Here is a 25573-nt window from a genome sequence, read left to right as displayed (position 1 = left end):
TTCACTCTTGGTGTCGTTGCATCCTAATTCCAATATTCTCATTTTGCATCATCTGAAAGATCATAGTTCATGATCTCTATCGTTTTACATTGTGCAATGGTGTTTGTGCATGTGCATTATTTTTGCATGTAATCAGAAACAGTTTGTTCTTTATTCAGTCATCAGGTCCTTACAAGTCACCAGATGGGGCAAGACACACCTTTGTCTTCTATATACAAGGTATCTAAAACCTAATTCAATGCTTGAAACGGTTTCTGAATTATCTGACTAAATGTGCACTTGTTGAGCTTCTCTCAACCTTCGATTTTTTCTGTTTAAACATATTGCCAATCTATATGATACTTTACTATTGTGGAACATCTGCTCCATTATGTAAAATTGGGAAAAAGTGGGGGGCGAGGGAGGGAATATTAGGCCATGTTCAATTGGCTTGATAAGGTTGTGGGATTAATCTATAATCCCATTCCCAACTTGAAGGCTATTGGTTTGACCTTTGTGTTTTGCACAAGCAAAACCCATCCATTGGAACACATTTAAGGAGGAAGCGAGACGTGACACACCAACATAACCCTTATTCTAGTTATTCTATGTTCTATAGCACAATTTGTTCTATTACAAATAGCATTGTTTAGATGAGTTTGAATTGCCAGGCACCTGGCTTGCAAGTGACCTGTTAACCTTGACCCCCTCCCATCCAACTACTTCAATGGGCAGTCCTTTAGAAAGGAAGGACCTTGAAGTGACCTACTTAGGCTACCAAGGGTGTTGTGGGTTGGTGGCTAGAGATTGCAGGCCTGTCATTGGCATTACCCCTATCAAGGGATGCCGATCTTGTCTAGTTCAAAGAGATTTGTGGCATCCGAGTTATGACCCCATACATGGGTGTCAGGAACCTAGGGTTTTAAGAGGAAAATATCGAGAACAAAGAGATTTGGAGGGAGAATTGGACAGAAAAAGGGAGATAGCACGCAGAATTGGGAGGGAGATGCAAACAGAACAAAACAAGAGAGAGAGTCAGAGGGAAACAGGAGAGAGATCTGAGAAGCTGAGAGAGAAATCATAATTCAAATTATCATTCAACTATGACATTCTCTAACTAATCTGGCCTATTTATAGACTTTCCTATTCTTTCAATTACAATACAACTGAAAGGTACAATTACTATAACAAGAAGTACAACCACCAAAAGAATTATATAGAATACATAATTACTACCCTATCCTCGGGGTTATGATAATAGGAACCAACCCAAACTACCACCTGACATTCTAGAACCTTTCCTAAGCCACTCCTTAGATTTTTTGGGATACAACAACTACCTTCCATATGTTGTTGAGGTACAATAATCTTATATTTGATACTATAAAGATCTTATATTAGGTATTATAATCTTATTTGTCCTCAAGAAGCAAGCTAAACTAGGATGCATCAGTAAAATACATGGCTTGACATCGTTCCTCAGTTAAGTTGATTACTAAACATGTGCACAACTATTTTTTCTCTCTCTCCTTGATAAGTATCAAGAGGACACATTGTACATTCTCCTATAACTAAGAGATGCATAATATAAATATGAAGCTTTTAACCCTAAGAAGTTTTTATGAATGTTAAGAAAAAAGGGTCGAGTAACTTTGCAAGTCCTAATTTCACACCATTTATCACCTTTCATCTTTGTGGTCTGAGGGGCCATATCCCTGCAAAATGAGCTTTTTGGCTACTACCTCAACTTAGCAGTTTTCTACTTATTTCGATATAAGAGAAGACTATAGATAGAGAAGACCAGTGAGCTAGAATTCATGTAGCCGACCCCACACATTGGGATAAAGGCTTTTTATCTTGTTGTATTGCCAGTTTGTGAGTTTCACTGGAGAACCATTTCATGTATTGTTTTGGGTGAGATTTATTTACAGATTATGACCTGTTGATTTCTAGCTAACACCTTTTAAGGGAGTTTTAACTCTTATATTGTGTCTTAGTAGCTTTAGGAGTGGAATCAGTTTCCAATCATGCCCCAACTTTAGTCATATCATCTACATCACCAATTTCCCCACTCCCCATGATCCAAGAATTAAAAAAAAAAAAGAAAAGCCAAGGAGTGTATATTTATTGAGCGATTCTTATAAATATGAAGCAAACACTTTTAAGAAGACATCTTGTGTCAGAAATTCTATCTTTTAAATACTCTACTACATGTCTAAATCGTATTGTTAGTTTTTAGCTTTTCTAAATGGAAGACATATACGAAACTCATGGCAGCTTGGGAGGGAGGGAGGTTCTGCACCTACTTATGTCACTCTCTTTTAGGCTTTTAAATTTGGAATTTCTAAAGTCTAATACCTTTTATTTTAAAGAAAAACCTAAAAATTCTAATTTAATTTGTAAAGCTTTTATAAAATATATGATACAGCCCTTTCTGATAAAATGATTTGTTATTATTTTGCTACAATAAAACATAATCGTATTTGTAACATAAAAAGTAATCAAGATATATATATATATAAAATATTCATGTATTCTTGTGTCTTTTCTTTTCCTTCTTTCTTTTGTTTTTTTTTTTTATTATGATCGTTTCAATGTTTTTTGTATGGTTTCTCATCTGCATCCCATGTTAGTGTCCATCCTTTCATTGGTTTGCAAGAAGAGTTTCTAATAATAGATTTGACAATAGCTTGATGTGCATGTGGTTTAATATATGGTTAATCATCCTGTCATCTTTTGTACAATTTCATATTGCCTGTCATTTTTCCATTCTTTCAGATGCTTCTTATAGACTAGGTAGGTTATTGGCCATATTTAACAGATTTTGGTAGTTCTCTAATGGAACCATTTGAAATTGAAATAGTCTGTTTAGTTGTGGAAAATTGATTTCCAGTTTTTTATGTCCAATTTTCTATAAAATGGCTAGTTTTCTTTTTCCATAGAAAATTTGAGAAATGCGAAAAATACAGAAAACTAATTCCAATCTAAAAAATTGAAACATATGTTCAAAAATAGGAGAGATGTTTTAATTTATTTTATGTAACTTGTATTAGAGAAGGAGATGGAGATGATTTGGGGAAATTTTTTTGAAAACATGCGACTTCCAAATTTCTAAATTGATATGGAAAACCTAGAAAACTTATTTTAGGAGTCTCCCAAGTTTAGCTCAATTTTGGAAGACAGAGTTTTCCACATCACCATTTTCTATTCAGAATTTTTTTGTATTTGAACTAGTTTTCTAATTCAGTTTTTTGTGGAGTAATTTTCTAGAAAAGTGTGGCTGTTTTCCACAGCTAAACAGCCCCAAATTGAACTCAATCATTGTATAATGGATATGATTGTAGTTCCTATCCCTTTTCAGGCTATTTATCTTTTTTACCTCAATCTTGAATGCCTAGTCAGTCTGGCAACAATATCTCCATTATCAATGCTTCATTTTCTCATGCTTTTTTTGATTACTTGAAAGTAAAAGCTGACTGCATTTTGGTCACTGACTTCCATATGGTTTATGCTTCAATCTCTAGGTTGTAAAGACTGTTTATGCTTCTCCAAGTCGTGTTGAGTTCCATTTGGACTCCACAAAGGCAAGTTTCTGTTATTAAGAAGATCAAATTTTCTTTTATTGTTTTTTTAACTTTGTGTTTTCTTTTATCTGACACAATAATTGCAATCTGTCCAGGAAGTACAGACAACTCCTGCTTATCCAGACATATGTTTTGCAATTGATGACTTTGATTCCACATTTGATGCAGTGGTAATGTGTTTTTTTGTGACATATAACAAAAGTAGCTTATTATGCCTAGTACTTTGAGCTCTCTGTGATTTTTTTGTTTTAATTTTTAATATCCATAAAAGTTTAATGGCTTAAACAGAGAATGTTTTATAGAATATTAGCACAATTTCATGCAAATCTATACCTAGTAGAAGGAACCTGGTGTACCAGGACTTTTTAGTTACATGTGAGGAAGAGAAAGGAGAGTACTTGTGAATGGTACTGCCAACAGTATTGTCCATTGCAGAGACTTTTCATTTCAGATGATGACGAGAAACAAGAATACTTATTGCAATGAGTTCAACCAATAGGAAGCCCTCATCACAAGTCATAGTATATTTTGTTCAGCAAAGCCTGTTGCTGAGAGGACCTATGAAACATGTCTGTAAAGCTTTCTTCTTGTGTATTTTCTATGAAAGAATTATTTTCTTTTTCCTTTTACTGCTATATTTTTCTTGGAGGGGTGCAGCGGGGGAGTGACTATGTAATTTCAGTACTTCTTGTGTATTAAGAATTTCATGGTTTAGTTAACTATTTTAATTTGGATTTTTAGTTTGGCAAGGTCTCTTAATATTTTGGTTTGGTTTCTTAGATTAATTTGGCTTTCTATACAGATCTCTATGGCTATAAATACCTCACAAGGGTAGGGAATTTTCAAATAATAGATTATTGAGTACAAGATTTGGTTCTTTCTCTCTGGGTATTCTTTGTCTCTTCTCTAATTCTTTCTCTTCTTTTCTTCTGCTTTCTTCTTCGTCATCTTCTTCAATTTTATATCACAATAACCCAAAATTTTAAGTTTTGACTGACTCATAATTGCACTACAACCAAGACACTATTTATCAGAGTTCCATTTGTATCAGAATTTTAGTTTTGCTGCCCCCTATTAGTAGGATTAAGGATTACTGGTTGTTGTTGTTGTAAGTAAAGCCTATAATGTTGGGTTTTCTGGATATAGTATTGTTATCAGGTTTGACTAAACTCAAATCACTCAATTTTGTTTTGAATTTAAACCCATTAGGTATACTTCAGATTTGATCCCATGTTTTGTATCTCTGTGCTGAATATCAGCAGTTTTACTGTTAGTGTCAGATTCACAAAATAAAATATGAAGTAAAGGGAACGATTTATACCATCTTACAACTTAAATAGTAGATGTCAGGAATATTATGATTTTGGCATCCATGCTCTCTCTAAAATTGGTTGTAGATGTACATTTATTTTGTCCAATTCACATGCAAAAAGGTTTTTATTTTTCCTTTCTAATTAATGAATCCCCAGTCATTTTCAAGTGCCTTCTCTTAAGATTCAAACAAGGACAAGATTGAAATCTATATGGTTATATGGTTGATTACGTACTTATTCATGCATTATTTCATTTAATCAGTATTTTCCTTTTTGCCAGGTCTTGACCGAGACAGATCACTGCTACTGTGTGCTTCTAAATGCTGATGGTGGGGCAGCGTTTCCCAGTGAAAGAACAGCACAAGATTGCAATTCTTCTGATACTTCGAAAATCAACACAGATTCTAGAAAGAGAAACAAGACAAAGGTTCCATCTTCTGTTACTAAAGAATACTGGTTTTGTTTTCATATTTTTCCTGAATTTATGATTGATTCAGCTAATCATCCCATAATTGAGATGATTATATATAAGGTTACATTACAACATGCTTGGAATTAACTCTTATAAAATCAAAAGTTTAATTCCATAATTTTAGTGAATTAGAATTCTAATTATTTCGTTTGAAACAAAACATTACAGAGTAAAACTGAATTCTAATTTTTATGTTTCGAACCAAGATGGAAATGGAATTAAGTAAAAAGTTTGACCATATTATGCTGACAACTCAATCAAAATAATAAGTTAATATGCAACATTAAAAATTTGGTTTTAATTTTTAAATGTCAATTCTACAAAATAAATAACTGAGTTACATACTTTTATATCAACTCTACAGAATAAAATATTAAGTATTAGAAATAATATTACAGAGATGGCATCACATATGCAATCATGACATTGGTCTTTTGGTGAGAAAATCCATATTTCTAAGATGGAGGAGAATGAGATGATGAAAAAACCTTATGAATATGAAAAAACCCTAAGAGCATAAATATATTAGGGAAGGGTATTTTTGGAAATAAAATAGATAAATAAGTGTGGCTAAGAATTCCAATTCTTTTATTTAACAATTCTGACAAACTTTGGTCGGAATGATGATATAGAGTTTTGAGGGTAAATAGAATTCCAATTCTTGTGACTTCTTATTCCAAACAAGAGAATTCATTAAAACTCTGGAATCAAAATTCCAATTCCGGAGTTGTATAGGTTTCCAAACAGGCTGTTATTTAATCATCTTCAAGGTTGACGTAATTTTTCTTAACTTTTAAAGAAATACCTTATGTCCGGTCTAATTTCTGTGAACCACTGTTTTATATCTTAGCCTGAAAATTGACATGCATACTGTTTTCTACATCAAAAAGCATTTTTTATATCTTAGACCATTTATTGACATGTGCATTTAGATAAATCATAGACTTTTAAGTGAGCTATAATTGAAATGATTAAAGGTGGCCCTGGAGCAGCAGTAAAATTTGCTACATTTATCATCACATGTTCGAACCGTGGAATCTTCCCTGTATATTCAGGATGGAATATTGATTAAGCTTTTATTTTTGTCTGAGACAGTTCCTGATATGTCTCTTCAACTATTTCTGCTTCATATTTTTCAATTGTTTTCAATATGTTTTGCATCTAAAGCTAAATACGATTACATACTGGAATGAAATTTTAAACTCATGGATAATATATAAGCAAACTCCATCTGTCTCTCAAGAATTCAGAGTTCAATGAATTCTCAGTCAGGATTAAAGTGTCTAATGACCAACTTAGAAACAACAATATTAGAAATGCTCCATTACAACCAGGATTATCAACTGATAATCCACTACCAGAAAATTGGCTAATCAAAGGGTGGCCTTGTCCATTCTCAATGTGCCACATTGTCTCCCCTGCCCCCTGCTCAAAAAAATAGAAAAAAACAAAAAAAATGGATGGTGATTTTGGTTTGTTCTTTAATTGTTAGCATCTAAACGAGTTGGTAGTTTGTGATTGCAGATAACTCTTTTCTCAGGATTTGTTAGCTATCAAATGGTTCGCGATGCATATGAAGGTATACTTATCTACCTTAATCATATACACCTCAAAAAACTATTCAAGTTACTGGAAATTCCTTGTGCTCATTAATTATAGTTTTATCATCATTTAACATGTTAGGACTGGGTCCAGATATTGTCAGGAACCGAGACCTTGCCTAGGGTTTTTAATGGAATTTGGAAGAAATCAAGGGAGAGAGAATATAAAGGGAGGGAGAAATCAGAAGAATGGAGGGAGAATTCTAAAGGAACAGAGAGAATTTGAGAGGGAAAGAATTCTGTTATCATTCAACAATAATTCCCATCCTCTAAGATTCAGCCTATTTATAGGCTTCTATCTTTCAGTTTCAGTTCTAAACTGAAAGGCACAACATGAACAACAGCAATAGAGTACAATATAGTAATTGCATTAATACTACAATTACTAATATATCCCCTTCCTTGGAAAATTTGTTGTCCCCAAGAAATTACAGCAACTGGGCTGCCCTTGGACATTGCTTCAGCAAGTCTGGCAAATACTCCCATGTTGTATGATCCGGAAGCAAGTGTGACCACTGAACTATTACTTGAGTAAGGGGCAGTGTATCTGATATATCGCCCTTTTATCCAAGACAACCCAGGGCTTAATATCAACTGTAAGGTCTTCATCTATAGGAGGAATATTAGGACTGATGGTTGCATTGGGTTCCACAGATTTCTTGAGTAAAGATACATGGAATACAGGGTGAGTATTCACACCAGCTGGCAACTGCAGTCTATAAGCCACTTTTCCCACCTTAGCCACCACTGGAAACGGCCCATAGTATTTAGGACTCAGTTTAGAAGCAGGATTAGTAGAAAAAGAATGCTGCTGAAATTGTTTTACCCTTAGGTACACCATATCACCCACATTAAATGTTCTTTCACTTCTCTTTCTGTCAGCAAACTGCTTCATACAATTTTGGGCTGTGGCTAACTCGTTCTTAAAGTATTGTTAGTATCTCCTGCCGATGTTGTAAGTACTGGTTCACCATAGTCATGGAATTTGGATAGTTTATCACAGCAGGTAAGAGAGGGGGTTTATATCCAAATAATGCCTCAAAAGGAGTTCTCTTTATAGAACTATGATAGCTGGAGTTATACCACCATTGTGCCAAGGATAACCACCTATTCCAGCTTTTAGGTTGTGAGAAACATACGCATCTTATGTATGCCTTGCCTCCAAACACCGATTCGCCCTTTTAGTTTGTCCGTCAGTCTCAAGGTGATAGGTTGTGGACATATGCAGCCCAACCCCCAAACTCTTAAACAATTCCTGCTAGGAAACACTGGTAAATATCTTGGTAGTCACAAAATCCATAGAGATTCCCTCCCAAGCCTGTTCGGGAATATCTAATTGCTGCAATAGACCAAGATAAGCAACCTGTTCATGTTTGTAACATTGACTGCACAGGTCGGTACAAAATTAGCCACATCCCTTTTTAAGGCCAGGCCAAAAGAATAGCTGCCTCACCTTATAGTAGGTAGCTCTCAGTCCAGAATGTCCTCCCAAAGGAGAATTATGCAACAACTGTAGAATCCTGCCTTTTAACTGCTCATCTTCCCCTATTACCAATCTTCCTTTGAACCTGATTAAACCATTTGAAAGTGTATAACCAAGTTTACCAGCTGGTCTGATTGTTAGGTGGGTCAAAAGATCTTTCACCCACCCAGTCTTTTCATAACTCTCAGAAATATCTTGCACCCAATCTGTTACAACTGCAGTAATAGCTTGTCAATTTCCTTTTTCTTCCCTCCTTGAGAGTGCATCAACCACCTCATTTTCCTTTCCCTTCTGGTATTGAATTATATAATCCAGTCCTAGTAGTTTTGATACTCCTCTCTTCTGTAATTGTGTGTGCAACCTCTATAGCAACAAAAGCCCGAGGCTTTCATGATCAGTTTTGATAATAAACTGATTCTCTTCTAAATAGTGCCTCCATTTATCTACAGTTATCAACACAACAATCAACTCTTTATCGTAAACACCAAGTCCCAAGTGTTTCGGGGCAAGAGCTTGACTAATGTAGGCCAGTGGTTTTCCTTCTTGCATAACACAACCCCCACTCCTGTGTCACAAGCATTAGTCTCCACCACAAATGGCTTAGCAAAATCAAGTTTTCAAAATTTGAATTAAAACTTCTCATGCCTTCCTTGGGGACGATTAGCCTTTATTTATATTGATTCCCGAAGTGACATGGGAGTTTTTTCCTGTTAAAAGCAATAACCACTTGGGTACAACCATACAAAGGATACACTTAGTGCTAGGCTTCTCAGCCGTTATTTCCCCCCTATTCCCGTGTATATCATAACAAGTAGGTACATAACAGTTTCATCTTGATTTGATGATACCCCGCCCTAAGGTCCAGTTTGGAAAAGATGGTGAGACTGGTTAACTCATCAAGCAGGTCTTCAATGATAAATATAGGAAATTTGTTTTTAATAGCAATGGCGTTGAGTTGACAATAGTCAACACAAAACTACCTAGTACCATCTTTTTTCTTTAAAAGAAGGATAGGTGAGGCAAATGGACTTTGGCTAGGCTAAATTATAGAATTTTTTTTCTGTGAGAGAGATTCATAGAACAAAAAACCAACGCTGAATCAGCTACAAACCAAAGCCAAGGCATACCCTGGACCAACCAAAAAACTAGGGGCAAGAACACAACAACGATCACCCTTTGGGGCAAAAAAAAGAAAAAGAAAAACTAAGATAAGAAAAACATAGGAAGAAGCAAAATAAAAGACATTATGTATATAAAATAAATAAAAGCCTGGGTGTGATTGAAAACAACAATCCATCTCGGAAGAACAAGCCCGTTGTGCTGATCACGAGCAGGAAAACTGAAAACAAAGCCAGCCCCAATTGGAGAGGCTGCATTGAACACAAGGCACCGGAGGGACTGGCGCTGAACAAGAGACTCTAGGATCACAAAAGCCAGCCCCCAACAGCAAGCAAGCAGCAACTCAATGGGGAGGGAAAACCTGGTCCCTCGGAAGCTGTCAAACATGACGAAGAGCATAACTCTGAATAGACGGTCTGAATCGGAGAGTCGTCAAGCTGGCCCTCATAACGCATTGAATCTGATGAGCCAACTGAGAGGCAGATCTCTTCTGATCACGAAAGCACCTGTTATTGCGCTCTCTCTAGGCGAAATACACCAAAGCATGAAGCACCAATCTGTTCGCCACCTGCCACGGACCCTTGCCACTCCATCTTTCAGTAGCCCAAAGCACACTAGTATCCCATCGACGTCAAGGCCAATTGAATTTCTTTGATTTGCGGAAGCATGTCAGCACATCTCTGGAATAAGGACACTCGAAAAAAAGGTGATTGTGTTTCCGTATTCATCTTGCAAAGGAAACATCTATTCGAAAAAGACAAAAAAGGTTAATACAATCAAGTGTAGAAAGACGCTCTCGAATCGCTAACCACAAAATAAAAGAATGAGCTGGAATACACTCCGACAACCACACAAGCCTATGCCAAGGAACCTGGGGACGCTGTTCCTGATAGTCCTTAAGCGTAGCCCTAACCAAAAAACCACATTCGCAGCCGGGAGCCAAAAATTCTCGTCCCTGCACAGAAAGCGGGGAAGGCTAGGAAGGTGATTCCTAATAAGATCGTAAGCTAGACAGGGGAAAAGGTCAGGCCAATTCCAAGAGCCATTCTCAATGAAATCAAAGACCTTGGCCAAGGTATGGATGCCTAATTGTCGGGGCAATTGGCGAGAGAAACGATCAATAAGCACACCCAAAGGGTGCCATTGATCATGCCAAAGGAACAAGTTGAATTTTAGAATTAGCTATCATGTCTTTGACTAGCTGTTCTATTTCAGCCTTTTGTACAGGAGCATATCTCTAGGATCTTATGTTCGCAAGTTCTAAATTTGGTTTGAGATGAATGGAATGGTCAAATGGTCTAGTTGACAGTAAGGAGGTTGGCTCAGCAAATAAGTCCTCAAATTCCATCAAAAGTAATTGTAAAGAGTCAGATAATTGTACCTCAGTAAGGAGTTGAAGAGTAGCAGTGTTTGCAGCCATTGAATGTTCTTCCTTTGCCCCTATCCATTCTTCCATCTCAACAGCCTGTATAGAGTACAGCTGTGACACCTAAGCCCCTTTCTTCTGTAACAGTTTCTACAATTTCTTACTGGTGATCACCTTGCATTCACCAGTTTCAAGACTCCCCATTAATGTCAATTTCCTTCCGTCTATCTCAGCAGTGACTTCTAATTCGTTGAAGTCAAAGACTAGAGGACTAACTGTCCTCATCCAGTCTACTCCCAAAACAATGCCACAGCCTCCTTTTCTCCAGAATTCTCAGATCTGCTGTAAACTCGGGCCCTTGCATCCTCCATACAAAATCAACACATTTGTATTTGCCGTACATTTTGCTACCGTTAGCCATAGTTACAGATAGAGGAATAGTGGCAGTCAATTTACATTTCAAGGCTTTTACAGTTGCTTCATTCAAGAAGCTATGAGTACTGCCTCTATCAATTAACACCATTACTCTTCCTCTTACCTGCCATTCCCTTCATCTTAATTATTTCCCTGGTAGGACAACCTTTTAATGCATTGAAGGAAATTTCTCCACCTTCATCTCCTTGTACTTCTTCTTGGATAATTTTTGTCTCCTCAACAACCTCTTCCTCTTCTTCTTCTTTTTCTTCATTTAATCCTTCCATATTCAGTAATTGTCTTCTGCACTCGTGGCCGGGACTGAATTTTTCGCCACATTTATAGCACAATCCTAACTGCCTCCTCTGCTCCATAGTAGGAGATTTGACTGAATTAGGGTTAGTATAAACACTAGGATTCAAATTTCCTTGGTTCAGTCCTACTGTTGCAGTCTGAGAGTTTCCTCCCAACTTCTGACTGGTGGAAGGATGATTTCTTGGTAGGATTTTGTGCTTTTTGAAAATTGCCTCTAACGCAAGCTCCTGCAACCTTGTCATCTTGGTAGCCTTCTTAACAGTTGCAGGCTGCATCATCTTTACAGCTGGCCTTAATTCATCCATTAGACCACTGAAGAAATTGGAAACAAAATAATGCTCTGTTAAAGCAAGTTGTGAATTCAACATTAAAGACCTCAATTCTTCAAACCGGTTCTGATACTCCATCACAGATCCTTCCTGCTTTAGTTTATTAAATTCTTCAATCACATCTGTCATAGATTTCTCTCCAAACTGGTCACATAAATTCCCTGCAAATTCAGTCCAATTGGCCTCAAATCGCCTCATTTTAATCCAACCTTGATACCACAAGTCAGCCGTAACATTGATATAGGCCGCTGCAAGGTTAATCTTTTGTCCTTCTGCTATATTATAATATTGAAAAAATCTAACATTATTGGATCCACCATCTCAGTTTTGTTCCTTGAAAAACCGGTATCTCCAGCCTTGGCATTGGAGTATAATGAGAGGTTTGAGAAGAACCTCTTACCTGGATTCCTGGCTCCAAGACTGGTAATTCCTCAGCTTCTTGCAATCTGAAAGCACAAGGAAGAATTCCAGCATCAGATAGGATTGGATTGGCAGTGGATCTAGGTGCAAAATCCACTGGTAAACTAAATTGAGGCAATTTTGAAAGCATGTTGGAAATTCCATTCAATTTTTGGCCAAAATTATCAAGATCTTTCTGCACACTTTCTCTTCTTACAGTGGTTTCTTCTCTGCTGCTACTCCCTTCTGAGTCTGCCGCAATCCTAACTCCATTGCCTCCATTCTAGCTTCAAGCTGCTTCATGCGAGTACTTTCTGCCATCTCCACTACTTGCCTCAAACTTGGACTCTAGATCGCTACTAATGATTGCCTGAATTTCACATGAATCACAACTGAGAATCAATTGGCTCTGATACCAAATGTTAGGAACCGAGGCCTTGCCTAGGGTTTTTAATGGAATTTGGAAGAAATCGAGGGAGAGAGCATAGAAAGGGAGGGAGAAATCAGAAGAACGGAGGGTGAATTCAGAAAGAACAAAGAGAGAGAATTTGAGAGGGAAAGAATTCTGTTATCATTCAACAATAATTCCCATCCTCTAAGATTCAGCCTATTTATTGGCTTCTATCTTTCAGTTTCAGTTCTAAACTAAAAGGTACAACATGAACAGAAGCAGTAGAGTACAATACAGTAATTACATTAATACTATAATTACTAATATATCCTTGGGGTCATGATAGAAATTTCTGAGAGTACCTTTTAGCAATTGCATTTAGCATGCTTGTCTGTACAGATTCCTGTTTCTGTGACTAATGCAGCCATTCAACTCTTCATTAAGGAATATTAGTTCTTATAGAGGTTGTTTACAGTCCAAAGAAATCATTCACTAGTTACAAAATATTTGAACCCACAATTATCGTTCACTGATAGTGAATGAATAAGGAACATATTTGTGCTTGAAGCTTGTTTTAGTCAGAGAGTTTAGTGTTTTATAATTCAGTGGACTACCAGTACTTGATGGGACAATATTTTATCGATGCATAAGTCCAAATGAAATAAGGCAAGTATTAAAAAAGATGAAAAATCATAAGGCGGTGGGACCGGATAATATACCAATAAAAGCATGGAAATGCATGGGAGAAGAGGGTATCTCCTGGCTAACGAAATTATTTAACGCGATTCTTAAATAAAAAAAGATGCCAAATGAGTGGAGGAATAGTACTTTGGTCCCTATATATAAGAACAAAGGAGATGTTCAAAACTGTGAAAATTACAGAGGAATTAAGTTAATAAGCCATACCATGAAACTCTGGGAGAGAGTAATAGAGCAGAGGCTCAGAAACGAAACAGAGGTCTCAGAAAATCAGTTTGGTTTCATGCCCGGTAGATTAACAATGGAAGCTATATATCTACTGAGGCGCCTAATGGAAAGGTATCGGGATCATCAGAAGGACCTACATATGGTGTTTATAGATCTAGAAAAGGCCTATGATAAGGTCCCTAGAGAAGTATTATGGAGGGTTTTAGAGAAGAAAGGAGTCCGAATAGCCTATATACAAGCCCTTAAGGACATGTATCATGGTGCAGAGACAAGGGTCAGAACATGCGGAGGGGATACTGAATCGTTTAAAATTACAATAGGATTGCATCAAGGTTCTGCACTAAGTCCATACTTATTTGCTTTAGTAATGGATGAACTCACTAAAAATATTCAGACAGAGGTGCCATGGTGTATGCTATTTGCAGACGACATAGTGTTGGTGAATGAAACAAAAGAAGGAGTGAACACTAAGCTTGAGTTATGGAGAAACAATTTAGAATCTAAGGGATTTAAATTAAGCAGAAAGAAAACAGAATATATGGAATGTAAATTTAGTAAGAATGCAAGAGTGGATGATGTTATAATAAAATTGAAAGACCAAATTTTACAAAGAAAAGACCATTTTCGATATTTGGGATCAGTGATTCAAAAAGATGGAGAAATTCACGAGGATATCACATATAGAATTAAGGCAGGTTGGCTAAAATGGAGAAATGCATCGGGGGTGTTATGTGATGGTAAAATCCCATTAAAATTGAAAGGAAAATTCTATAGGACAGCTATAAGACCAGTTTTGTTGTACGGTTCAGAATGTTGGGCAATCAAATACCAACATGATCAAAAGACAAGTGTAGTGGAGATGAGGATGTTAAGATGGATGTGCGGCCATACAAGAAAAGATAAAATTAGAAATGAAGTTATTCGTAATAAGATAGGAGTAGTGCCAATAGAGGAGAAGATGAGAGAGACTAGACTAAGATGGTTTGGTCATGTGAGAAGGAGACCAAGAGACGCTCCTGTGAGAAGAGTTGATGAAATGGAACAATTAATCAAAAAAAGAGGTAGAGGCAGACCTAAGAAGACTTTGAGGGAGACATTAAAATTTGATATGAAGTGTATGGATCTCAATGAAGATATGACAAAAGATAAAAATACATGGAAGTCTAGAATTCATGTAGCCGACCCCATATAGTGGGATAAAGACTGGATATGTTGTTGTAATTACAGTACTTCATGAAGGTCTGATATACAGTCATTTCTAATGTTGATGATTCATTATAGCTAATAATATCTCAATGTAGATGCAATTAACTTCTGGACTGCTAATCCACCGACAGGGTTCCAAATGCATATTGGTTGTTGGAGAATATTTTAAGCTTATCTCTTTGGTTTAAATTACTTTTTGTTTGAATATATTATTTTTTATAACTCCCCTCGAGATAACCCTTCCTCAACACTGAAAACTAAAAGTGAATTAATAAGAAAAGAAAATAAGTAAAACCTTTTTTTTTTTTTTAACGGCTGGGTGAGGTAAAATCTTATTCATAGCCATGCATCCATGTAGAAAATATTTTCTCCCCCTTCAGTCCATAAACAAAGACTTCGACATCAACAGTTTATATTTTTACTAAATTTGTGGTTTTTGATATTTTATCCCAAAGTTTACAACTAGCAAAATAAAATTTCAACTCATGATCTTTCCATTAAAAAGTTTGATTTGATCAATGTCCCAGAGTTACTCTATAATGTGCTTAAATGTTATGTATCATGCATTTTTTATTGGCCTCATCCTTCTCTCTTGTCATTACAGCTGGGAAGTCTGGCTTTGGCAGCCTTCTGTCCCTAGGACAGTCTCCTGGGAAAACCGACAGGATTTACATGAAGGGCCCTGGAGGACGTGGGGAGGTGGAAGTTGCTGTTTCTGGTGTTATAGGTAAATAAGATGGTTCCCCCCCATCCCCACAAAATAAAAAATAAAAAAAAATTCTGCATGTCCTTTCATTTTACTTTCCCTTGATTGTGGTCTTGGTTTTCTTAACCTTAATTGTGTGGTGGTGATAACTGTATTTCCCAGAGGAATATGAACTGATTATTGTTTGATGATGAATAGGGCAGCTTTCTCCCAAACCTTGATTCTCTTTGCAGCCATTGTCACAATTTAATTGAATGGTGTATTGCTGTGGCAGTTTTCTATTTAATTTGTATAGCTGATCCAACTCCTCTGCCGTGTAACACCATACCTACCTTTTGGTAGAAAGGGAAAAGGCTGAAATTCACACGTGCCCATAAAATGCAGTTTGCTGTGCTTTTATAATGGCTTGACGTTAGTGTAGAAAAGGTTGTCTAATAATTTAAAGTTGTAATAAATTCTAATACATAAATGACCTCTCCTGGCATTGTGAAGTGGGGAGCTTTGTGCAAAATTAATAATTTTATTTGAAACTTTTTGATAGGTCATACTCTTTTGTACTTTTATGGCTCATCTCAGTCCGCAATATTTTCCTTTTTTTTTCTTTGTGTGTGTGCGTGTGTGGTGTTGGGGGGGGGGGGGGGGGGGGGGGTAAATGTTGTCTGCCTTTTTTTCTTATTGCAATGGAAGAGAGCTTTACTATGTGTTTCATGATGTAAGGATGATCCTAGAGTCGACTAGGCGGAGTTTGGTTTGGGCAGAGCAAACGTTGAACTGTGACTTTTCTTGTTCTTTGCCTAAAATTTATTGATTTTCATGTTATGTTTTTCAAAGTCGAAGTATATTAGGGTTTAAAACATTTGGTGTACAGACATCCTTTTCTATATACTGACTTTTACCTTGTTTTCACTTGGTGCCAAAGGAGTTTTACATATTTTATTTCAAGGATCAGTACTTCCACATATCTCACTCTTAACAGATAATGCACAAAAATTGTATTATTGGAGTAAATGTGCACCACTGGCCATCCGTCATTTCTTTTCTTTTTCAAATTTGATAAGCAATGCAACATACTTCTTTCATATTGAGTGAAAAACTAAAAAAATAAAAGATTGTTTAAAAGGATGAGGGTTTAGCTGTTGTGTAGAAATTAGGAGTAAAATCCAACATTAATGAATTTTACTAAAAAGCAAGGAGATCTGAATTATTGTTACAAATCCAATACCAGACAGCTGAAAATAGAAAAAGAAAAAACTTATTACTTTTGGTTAGCATTTAGGGACCTGAGTTGCATATCTCATTTTGATGAGGTTGTTCTAGAGCTTTGGGAGGTTTGGTTGCTGAAATAAACTGGGCAAAAGGTAAATAATATGTAGGCGCTATAAGTTGCTCTATGTTTCTAGAAACCATTTTGAGTTTCAAAATAGGTACAGCTGTTACGCCTAGCATAACAGCCTTTACACGTGAATTCCATTAGGTTAAGCTTGAAATTTTTAAGTGTCATTTTTTGTAGCCATGTCTAAGAAATAAAAATTGGTCCCTGATCATTTGCTTATTCAACTACATACTTTGTGTACTTTTGGCTCAACTGTGAACTCTCCTGTTAACTAGACTATAACTTCAGAAGTTGGTCAATTTTCTCATTCTGATCATTGTGTCCCGATCTGATAAGAAATTGACATCAATTACTTGTCAAAGAACTATAAGAAAATGGGGAGCATTGCTTTGTGAAGTAGTTAAACTCTCAAGCTGTTAAACATGAGATGCATGCTCAAGTTTAAGAGGAGATGAATTATGAAGTGCTAGCAAAATTTCAGTTTTATATTCAGCTTACCCCACCCATCTCCCTTTCTTGCCAGAGATCCAGAACCAGGAAATGGTTTTTGTGCAATGAAACTGTGTGATGAGTAGTATTAACTGCTGTGCATTACCTCATTCATCATCTTGTTGGAAAGGTAACCTGAACTGCTAGAAAGCAAGACAATTGACTTTTGCCATGGGCTGCAGCCGCTATTGGACTTTCTTTGCTGATAACTGATAAGAGCTCCTTTGATAAGCTTAGTAACTCTTCATTGTGCAACTATTGTGGGTTTATGATATTATTGTGTCTAGAAACTGTATTACTCCCTTGGTTCTTCAAGCAACAACCTAAGATTTAGATTAAAATGTAAGCAGATTTATTTGATGTATATCATCATATGCAAATGATATGTTCTACTTCTGCATAGTGTTTGATGGTCAAATAAGATCCATGAGCTGATCCCCAGTAAAGAGTGGAGTACTTTTTTTTTTCAATTGAGTTTCAAGAAAGAAAATTTTCTCTTTCATGTGGATATTTTTGTAGTCTTTTATTGAAGATAAAAATATTTCATTAATTATCCTTTTTTTTTTTATTCACCTGGGGTGTCCGAGTTTTGCTCAACTAATCCCCATGGACGGGTGACCTTGCCCCTGATGCATCCCCCGGATAAATCTGGATGTGGTTACAGTGTATATACACTCAGAGCTAGACATTCGGCACAGTCCACGTGGAACTTACCGTCTAGCCTTACTGTTGTCTTCTAACTAAATGTTACCTTCCAGTAATAATTCTTCCTTCCAAGTCGCCGCACTGATTTGAATGCCGATACTCCATGTGAAACTTAAGTGCTTTACCATATGCCATGCCCGTGGGGGCTAATTATCTCCATTTTACACAATATATGAAATGCACCTGCATGACATTCTTGTAGCTGCCTTTTCATGGTATGTTCTTTTTAAATTGGTTGCTTTTGAGACAGTTGTGAAAGGAAGGTGCTCATTGGAAATCCAAGATAATGGTCTTGTTACTCTTTTTCTTGAATGATGAATAAAATCAGTTATAAAAGTATGTAGGAAAGGAATTGTGAAGATTTCAATGAATTTTCTCTCTGTTTCTTTGTTAGTTCAGCTCATTAGGCAGTGTCATTACTCCATGGATCTTTTTTTCTGTGATGGAAAGTACTTGTGCTCTTTGTTCTTGTAAGAGAATTTCATGTTCTATGTTCTGGTTGATTCTCGGAAGTGTTGTAGCCGACTCTCTCTTCTTTTGGGCTGTTTTGTGCTTGTGTCTACAAATTTTTATTCTTGCAATATGCATATATATATATATATTTGATATTGGGATAAATGTTTTGAAATTCCTCTAATTTTGTCCCCTTTACTAATCAAGTCCTACTTTTGTTTGTATAGTTTTAACTTGTCAAACTTTTTAAAATATGTATCAATGAAGTCCAATTAGTAACTGCGTAAACAGTTGCGGTCAAGTGAAAATGGGATTTAATTTTGTATCATTTATTGGCTACTGTTAGATAATGAGACAAAGTTAAAAGGACTTTCAATGTGGTTATCCCATATATATTTGTTGGATTCTCATCTTCTGAACTTTGGCATTAAATTGTTAGATCAAAGCAAGGAGTTCTCAGGCTCTTCTTCCTCGGCTCTTAGAAGAGGATTCAGTTTTGGTACAATTGTTCGTAGAGCGGCATCTGTTGCATCTGTGGCAGCGAAGCATGCCTATGCTGCTGCTGCTGCATCCCGGGTTACTGGGGAGGAGATGCTGCCCCTAAAGTGCGGCCTAATGTCCATATCATTGCCTTGGGAGTGCATTGCTCATGATCTTTTATTTAAGGTCAGATACATGTCTGGAAACTACAGAACAATGCAATATAATTCATTTTTGGTGCAAACCGATTTAAAATTTAGCGAGCTCCATCTTTTGTTAATACAATGGAGCCAGTGGTTGTCTGATTCTTCCATTCTTGAAAGAAAAAGAGACCGTTTGACTAATTTTTCAATTTCTGTTTTAGTTTTCATTTTCTGTGTTTAGTTTTCTTTTCATTAATAAAACTAAAATTTAACATATTATTTGATACCTTTGGTTTATTTTCAGATTGTGTTTAATTATTTGTATTTCGTTTTCCCCTTTTTGTTGTTTTCAAAATAACGAAAATGAAAACAGAAAACTAAAAACAAAAACAAAAAGTCTACCAAAGAGCCCTAAGTGTTTTATTTTTTATTTTTTTTGGTGTTGAGCAGGGAAGTCCTCCAGTTAGCTTGTAGCTTATATGAAGAGGCAAGAGACAACCTTGGATTCCTTCTTTTATGTATCAAGGGGTAAAAGACTGTCTACATCCTGCCTTGACAAGGAGGAGCAAGAGGACAAATACGAATCAGACATGGAGCATGAACCTGCCAGAGAAAAGGACTGGAATTTTTTCTTTCAACTTGTATTCTCTCTCTCTCTCTCTCTCTCTCTCTGTGTGTTGAAATTCTGGGTGCTAGTTTACCTTCGTGAAAAATACTGTAAATGGTTGTTAGTCAAAAGGAAAAAAGTGAAAAAGCAGAAAAGGGCAGTGGGCTGTGATCTGTATCTATGTGTGTCAATAAGTGCAGATTGATTGTTTATCAGGCGGCTGAGAAAATGATTGGCTAATTCATAATTGCTGTCTCCAGTTGCTTGGGTTTCAAGCTTTAATTTTTATGCTGCATCATTGCATGAAGTCAAGTCTTTAATTGCTTGCTTTTTTTTCTTCCCAACTGAGCCCTATACACCACCATTTCTTTAGGGCAGTTTGATTTTATTTGAACATTATGCCCCGCCCTGCCTCTTTACATTTTTGGCCCTCGGATTGATGCTGCTTCAATTTGGGCAAAACTTATTAGGATGGATGAACGGTAGGGGAGCATTTCTTCCTTTGACAAAACCCTGCGCGCTACCTGTTAATTTAAACAGTTTTATTAATTTTCTGCGATTCTGCTGCTGCCATGCATGCCGACCTTGGTAGAAGCTAGCTTTACATGACCAGAACAGAGAATAATGTTCGATGAATCCGATGTTATTGTAAAATGAGTTCATGTGGCTCACACATTCATGTGACTCTGTTTTGAAGAATTATATGACCGCTGTAGAGGTCGCATGAAATAAATAAATAAATAATAGATGTTAGAAGTGGTTTAGGGATGCAGCAAGGCAGTTAATTGGCTCTCTCTCTCTCTCTCTCTCTCTCTGGTTAGTAATGGTTTCAAAGGACAGTTGTGGTGATCCACTCTCTATTTGATATATTTGTTAATCAAGATAAGAAGAGAGAAAAAGTCAAATATGAAAATTGTTTTAGATTTTAACTTATTCAACGTATTTATTAAATTTATTCGAATTTTTTTAAAAAAAATCCTTAACGTGACCTTTTCTCTCTCTTTCAAAATAAATTTATCTGATATTTTGTAAATAAAATTTAATTACTTATATGTCTTTTATAAGATAATTAATGTTATTTAATATATTTTAAATTTTAAATTTTATTAAAAGAATTTATTCATTTAAGTCTTATAATTAATATTATTTAATATATTCTTAAATTATTATATATTTTGACAATTTTTTAAATTTAAATGACATTATTCCTTTCACCGATTTTTTAAATTTAAATTTCTCCCTCTATATATATTTTATTAACTAATATAATTACTTTCACCAATTTTTAAATTATTTTATTTAATTTTATATTTTATTATCTATTATAAAAATATGTTTTGTCTATTTTTAATTATCTAGATGGAATTATTATAATTTTAATAATAATTATTTTTATTTCTTATTTTTTTAAAATTTATTATTATATTTTGATAATAATAATTTTAAATAGTTCTTGTATTAATTTTTTTAATTAATACTCGATGCGTATATATTTAGTTTTATTATATGTAAAAGGTTTTAATTATTATTAGTAGTAGTAATAGCAGCAGCAGCAGCATAAAGATGCATCGTGGTGTTGTAGACCATGAATTCCTGCCATCTTCTTGACTCCACGTGAAACCTGGGGATAGTCTGCCGTTTGACCAACTCCTGGCCCTGTCACCACACGTGTCCCTCCTCCTTCATGCCTTTGCTTGAACCTTAACCAAACTCAATAATTGATTCAAAAAGTGAGATCGTTCATCAAGGCACCCTTACACCCGGCTCGATAAGACATGAGAAGAGATTAATCGTGGTGATCTAGCCAGATGCAGTGGCTAGACTCGAGTTCACCACGCACAAGAAGCTCCCCTCACTTTAGAGAGAAATACTCCCACACTGTCGCTTGCGAGACTCAATCCTTGGTTTTGGTCGAAGATTCACCACGAAAGACACTTTATGCCCCCTTCTTAACCAATTAGGCTGCCCATACGAACTAACCAAACTCAATAATTACTTAAGCTAGAAGCTGGATTCTTCCAGAATACACATATATATATATATATATTCTCTGGGCTATACAGTTATTCTCTTGATGCAATAGTATAATTTAATTATATATTTAAATTTTAAGGTGATAAATTAATATAATATTATTATACTCTTATCTATTTTTATAATTAAAAAATAACTAATATCAAAATTAAATTGAATATTTTCTCAAATTGCTTCTCCATGCATGCATGCTATATATCCTCCTCCAGTACTCCAGTGTGCACTGTGCAGTTGGTGATATATTCTTCTTCAGGCGGCAACTGATCATGAAGTGAGCGGCAATATTAGTTTAATATTAATATATTATATATATTCTAATTAATTAGGTATCATAATTAAATGCCAAGAACAGATCGAAGGAGATAGTAATTGCTGCATGCAAGCACATGGAACCCACTCCACTTAATTGACACCGGAAAGAAAGAGACAACAAATTAAAGCCATTAATTATTCATATATGTATGTATGTATGTATATATGGAGTGGAATAAAGGGAATCATGTCATAATATATATATATATATATATATAAAGAGATATGATAATTAAATATATTAAAATGAAGCAAGCAAGCATGCATGCATTTGCACGTTGGTCTCCACTACATATAAATGGGCGGTGGTCATGCAATTAAGCAGCTGGCTGTCAACATGCAGCCATGCAAGCACCCTGAGAAATGAACCCTACCCAACTGCCAACCAACAAAAACTAACCTCTTTTCAGCCTTGGGGACCCTCCGGAGGGCAAGTCTTCGTTTCCCTCCCCACTTGCTTTCCTATTTGGTGGTGCTTCAGAGTCCTTCTCATGCATCTTCTTTCGGGACGTCTTTCTTTCCTTAATTTTGGGATGTTTCTTGTTGTTATTCCATGCATATTTTTGTTTCTTTCTTATGTTTTTTCTCTCCACATTATAGTTTTGAGGAGGCTGTAGATGTGGTTTCTTTTATAGTCCGAGAGGGTTGGTCTGTTTCTGTGCATCTTTCGGGATATACCCCGTTTGTCTTTCTGTTAACTCTCTTATGCAGTTTCTTTTTGTTATTATATTTTCATTTACACACAAAAAAAAAAAAGAAAAAAACTAACCCAACTCAAAAACAAATTAATCGTTCCCTCTCTCTTCACTTCTATACATCTCCAATATTTAATTTTTAAACAAATTTCTCTTTTCTTTTCCTTTTTCTTGTTAACAGGCACACCAATTACTATTTTTTAATTAGATGTGTATCAGATAGATGAATTATGCACAAAAAGATAAAAAAATAATAATAATAACTCACGAATCACATGCACTATATATGTTAAATATATAAAAATTAATTTATATTTAAACCTACTCTCCACAATAATTAAACGTGAACTTTTGACACAATAAAAATTACTATAATAACTTCACCTTTTTTTATTTAAATTGTATATAAGAGCTTATATATATATGTTCCTGTAGCTTCAGCTTTTATTTAATAAAAGTTGTTGAAAAAATTATAAATTAGGCATCTCATAGACTTTTTCAAGAGTAGGAAGAAGCTTGTACATATATATATGTGTCCGAGAAGCTAAGACATTACCAGATAAGAAGAGGGAAGGATAGAAAGAAAGAGAGATTAAAGGGGTCGTAGACGTTGCAAAGACATCTTTCTTATCTCTAAACCTAAAAGACGACAAAGGCAAAAGTGGTGGAACAGTACACGTGGTGGAAGCATTACTGCTAACCACAAGCTATTCTCACTTGCTTAACCCATATGTCCTTGCCTCCATTCCGTCATCTCATCTATACTTATTTATATGTATATTATTTTTAATTTCTCTTCTTAATTTGGTTTTGGATTCTTCGTCGTTAAGGTTTACTATTTATTACATACGTACGTACCTGCAGGCTCATGAATCCCTCTTCCCCCCCCGGCCCGTCGCCTCATGTATATGAATTCAATTGCTTAATTACAAGTTAATTAATAATTAATTTGACTGTCAACTCCGTCGCCTCATGTATTTGACTGATCATTTTGATTCATCTTCACTCGTTAATTTGTTTGTTAGTTTTTACTTATAATGTAGGGGGGGGGGGGGGGGGGGGGGGTATCTAGCTCATCTCTTTGCACCACACCACCCATGCATCTTAAGAGTTTCTAATTATTATTCACTTTTCCTAGTCTTTGTGCACTCTTTTTTACATTAATTGTTATTCATCATTCCTTGCAAGACATCTCTATTCATACTCTCTTCACTTCACCAAACCATAAATTAGTAATGTCCACAACAAATATAATGATAGATAATAGTTGGGACTATATAAATAAATGATATTGGGTATAAAGTTTGCCTCTAATAATTATATAATAACACCTCCATCAATTGCTTTTTGGAAAAACACAATACCCTTGCTTTTCCAAAGTTGGATGTTAAGTGGATCCCACGTGTCCCTTCTCCTTGCCCATAAATTGCCTCCCCCCACATTTCTTTCCTTCCGTTTCCCCCTGCTCTGCTCTACTGCGCTTAGTTACCTCCCACCGGTTCACTCCTCTCTCTTTCTAAGCCATGCTGCTTTCACAAGAACCGGCGCTTTTTCACTTCCAATTCCCACTCTCTGAGGTCACTTTCACGCCCACTGAAATCCACGAGCTCTTGTCTCTCTTTGACTCCGATTTTCCGGCCAACTCCGCGTCCGGTTCCGAAGCGGCCCGGAGGGTCTACTCTGATGAGGAGCGGAAGCGGCGGCGGACCATATCGAACCGGGAGTCGGCCAAGCGGTCCAGGTGGAGGAAGAAGAAGCATTTGGAGAACCTGACGGGCCAAGTGAACCGGATGAGGACGGAGAACCGGGAGCTCAAGAACAGGCTGTGCTTGGCCTTGCAGCAGTGTCATATTGCGCAGAGAGAAACCGAGCAACTTCAAACCGAGCGGTTCTTGCTGCAGCAAAGACTCTCCTATTTATGCCAAAACTTGCTTTCCATGCACTTGCAAGAACAATAATCTTATTGATATATATTATATATTCTCATTACAATTTTGAATAAATCTATCATTTTCCTCAACTTTAGACAAATCATCATGATCTCAATCCAATATGCATACTCTCTCTCTCTCTCTAAACCACACACACACATATATAAAGCAAGTAAAAGGAGGAAAGGCGTTGTTTCAGTCCATATTCTGATGCTACGTGAAGAGTGGATTGGTTGCATTCGTTTTCTTCTTTTGGGTTTGATCGAAGCCTTAATTTTTTTTGAAGTTCTATCAATGGTGTTTTTGCAGCTAAGTTTATGGCCAGCTTGCCATTATCAAGTCAAAAGCTATATATTAGTGAGTTGGGTGAATCCATCAATGCTCTCTCTCTCTCTCTCTCTATGTACATGCGTGCATATATATATACACACACATACATATATATTAAGCATAGAGCTTTTGAAGCGAAAGCTATGATGCAAGACGTAGCTTACATGTGGGCTAAAGAAGCGTCGGACCCACACGGATTAATATATATATACACATACATGCCTAAAAGATCGATCCACAAAAAAGTTTGTATGATTGTGGCATTTCTGTTTTTTTTTGGCTTTCATTAGATCTTATATAATAATCGTTCACAACAGAGCCACTGCACTGAGGAGGCTTTTAGGCCAAAGAAAACAAAGACGCACAAGAGCCTAACAAACAAGCACATAAAAAGGGGAAATACAAGTACAAGAAAACCAAACCATTTATATATATATATATATATATTATACAGTCT

General features: G+C 36.0%; 2 protein-coding genes across 3 annotated transcripts in view; both read left to right on the top strand.

Annotated features, from left to right (window-relative positions):
* The window catches only part of LOC127807955 (uncharacterized), a 28897-nt gene extending 8773 nt beyond the window's left edge, over nt 1-20124 (top strand). Inside the window, exons 5-12 of one of the 2 annotated variants that reach the window (XM_052346209.1) lie at nt 159-219; nt 3504-3563; nt 3659-3733; nt 5157-5303; nt 6873-6927; nt 15503-15625; nt 19024-19250; nt 19658-20124. In XM_052346209.1, the coding sequence (XP_052202169.1) occupies nt 159-219; nt 3504-3563; nt 3659-3733; nt 5157-5303; nt 6873-6927; nt 15503-15625; nt 19024-19250; nt 19658-19681 (772 nt within the window). In that variant the 3' untranslated portion in view covers nt 19682-20124. The remainder of the gene's footprint in view (nt 1-158; nt 220-3503; nt 3564-3658; nt 3734-5156; nt 5304-6872; nt 6928-15502; nt 15626-19023; nt 19251-19657) is intronic. The other variant, XM_052346208.1, reaches the window with a different exon arrangement.
* Nucleotides 20125-24322: 4198 nt separating this feature from the next.
* LOC127808471 (basic leucine zipper 4-like) lies at nt 24323-24923 on the top strand. The gene has a single exon (XM_052347034.1). It carries the CDS (start codon nt 24379-24381, stop codon nt 24811-24813), a length of 435 nt encoding a protein of 144 aa, XP_052202994.1. The 5' UTR covers nt 24323-24378; the 3' UTR covers nt 24814-24923.
* The last annotated feature ends 650 nt before the right edge of the window (nt 24924-25573 follow it).

The sequence above is a fragment of the Diospyros lotus genome, chromosome 8 (genome assembly GCF_014633365.1).
Source record: "Diospyros lotus cultivar Yz01 chromosome 8, ASM1463336v1, whole genome shotgun sequence".
NCBI lineage: Eukaryota > Viridiplantae > Streptophyta > Magnoliopsida > Ericales > Ebenaceae > Diospyros > Diospyros lotus.
The sequence above is the reverse complement of the archived record's forward strand: the minus strand, read 5'-3'. Positions and strand labels throughout refer to the sequence as shown.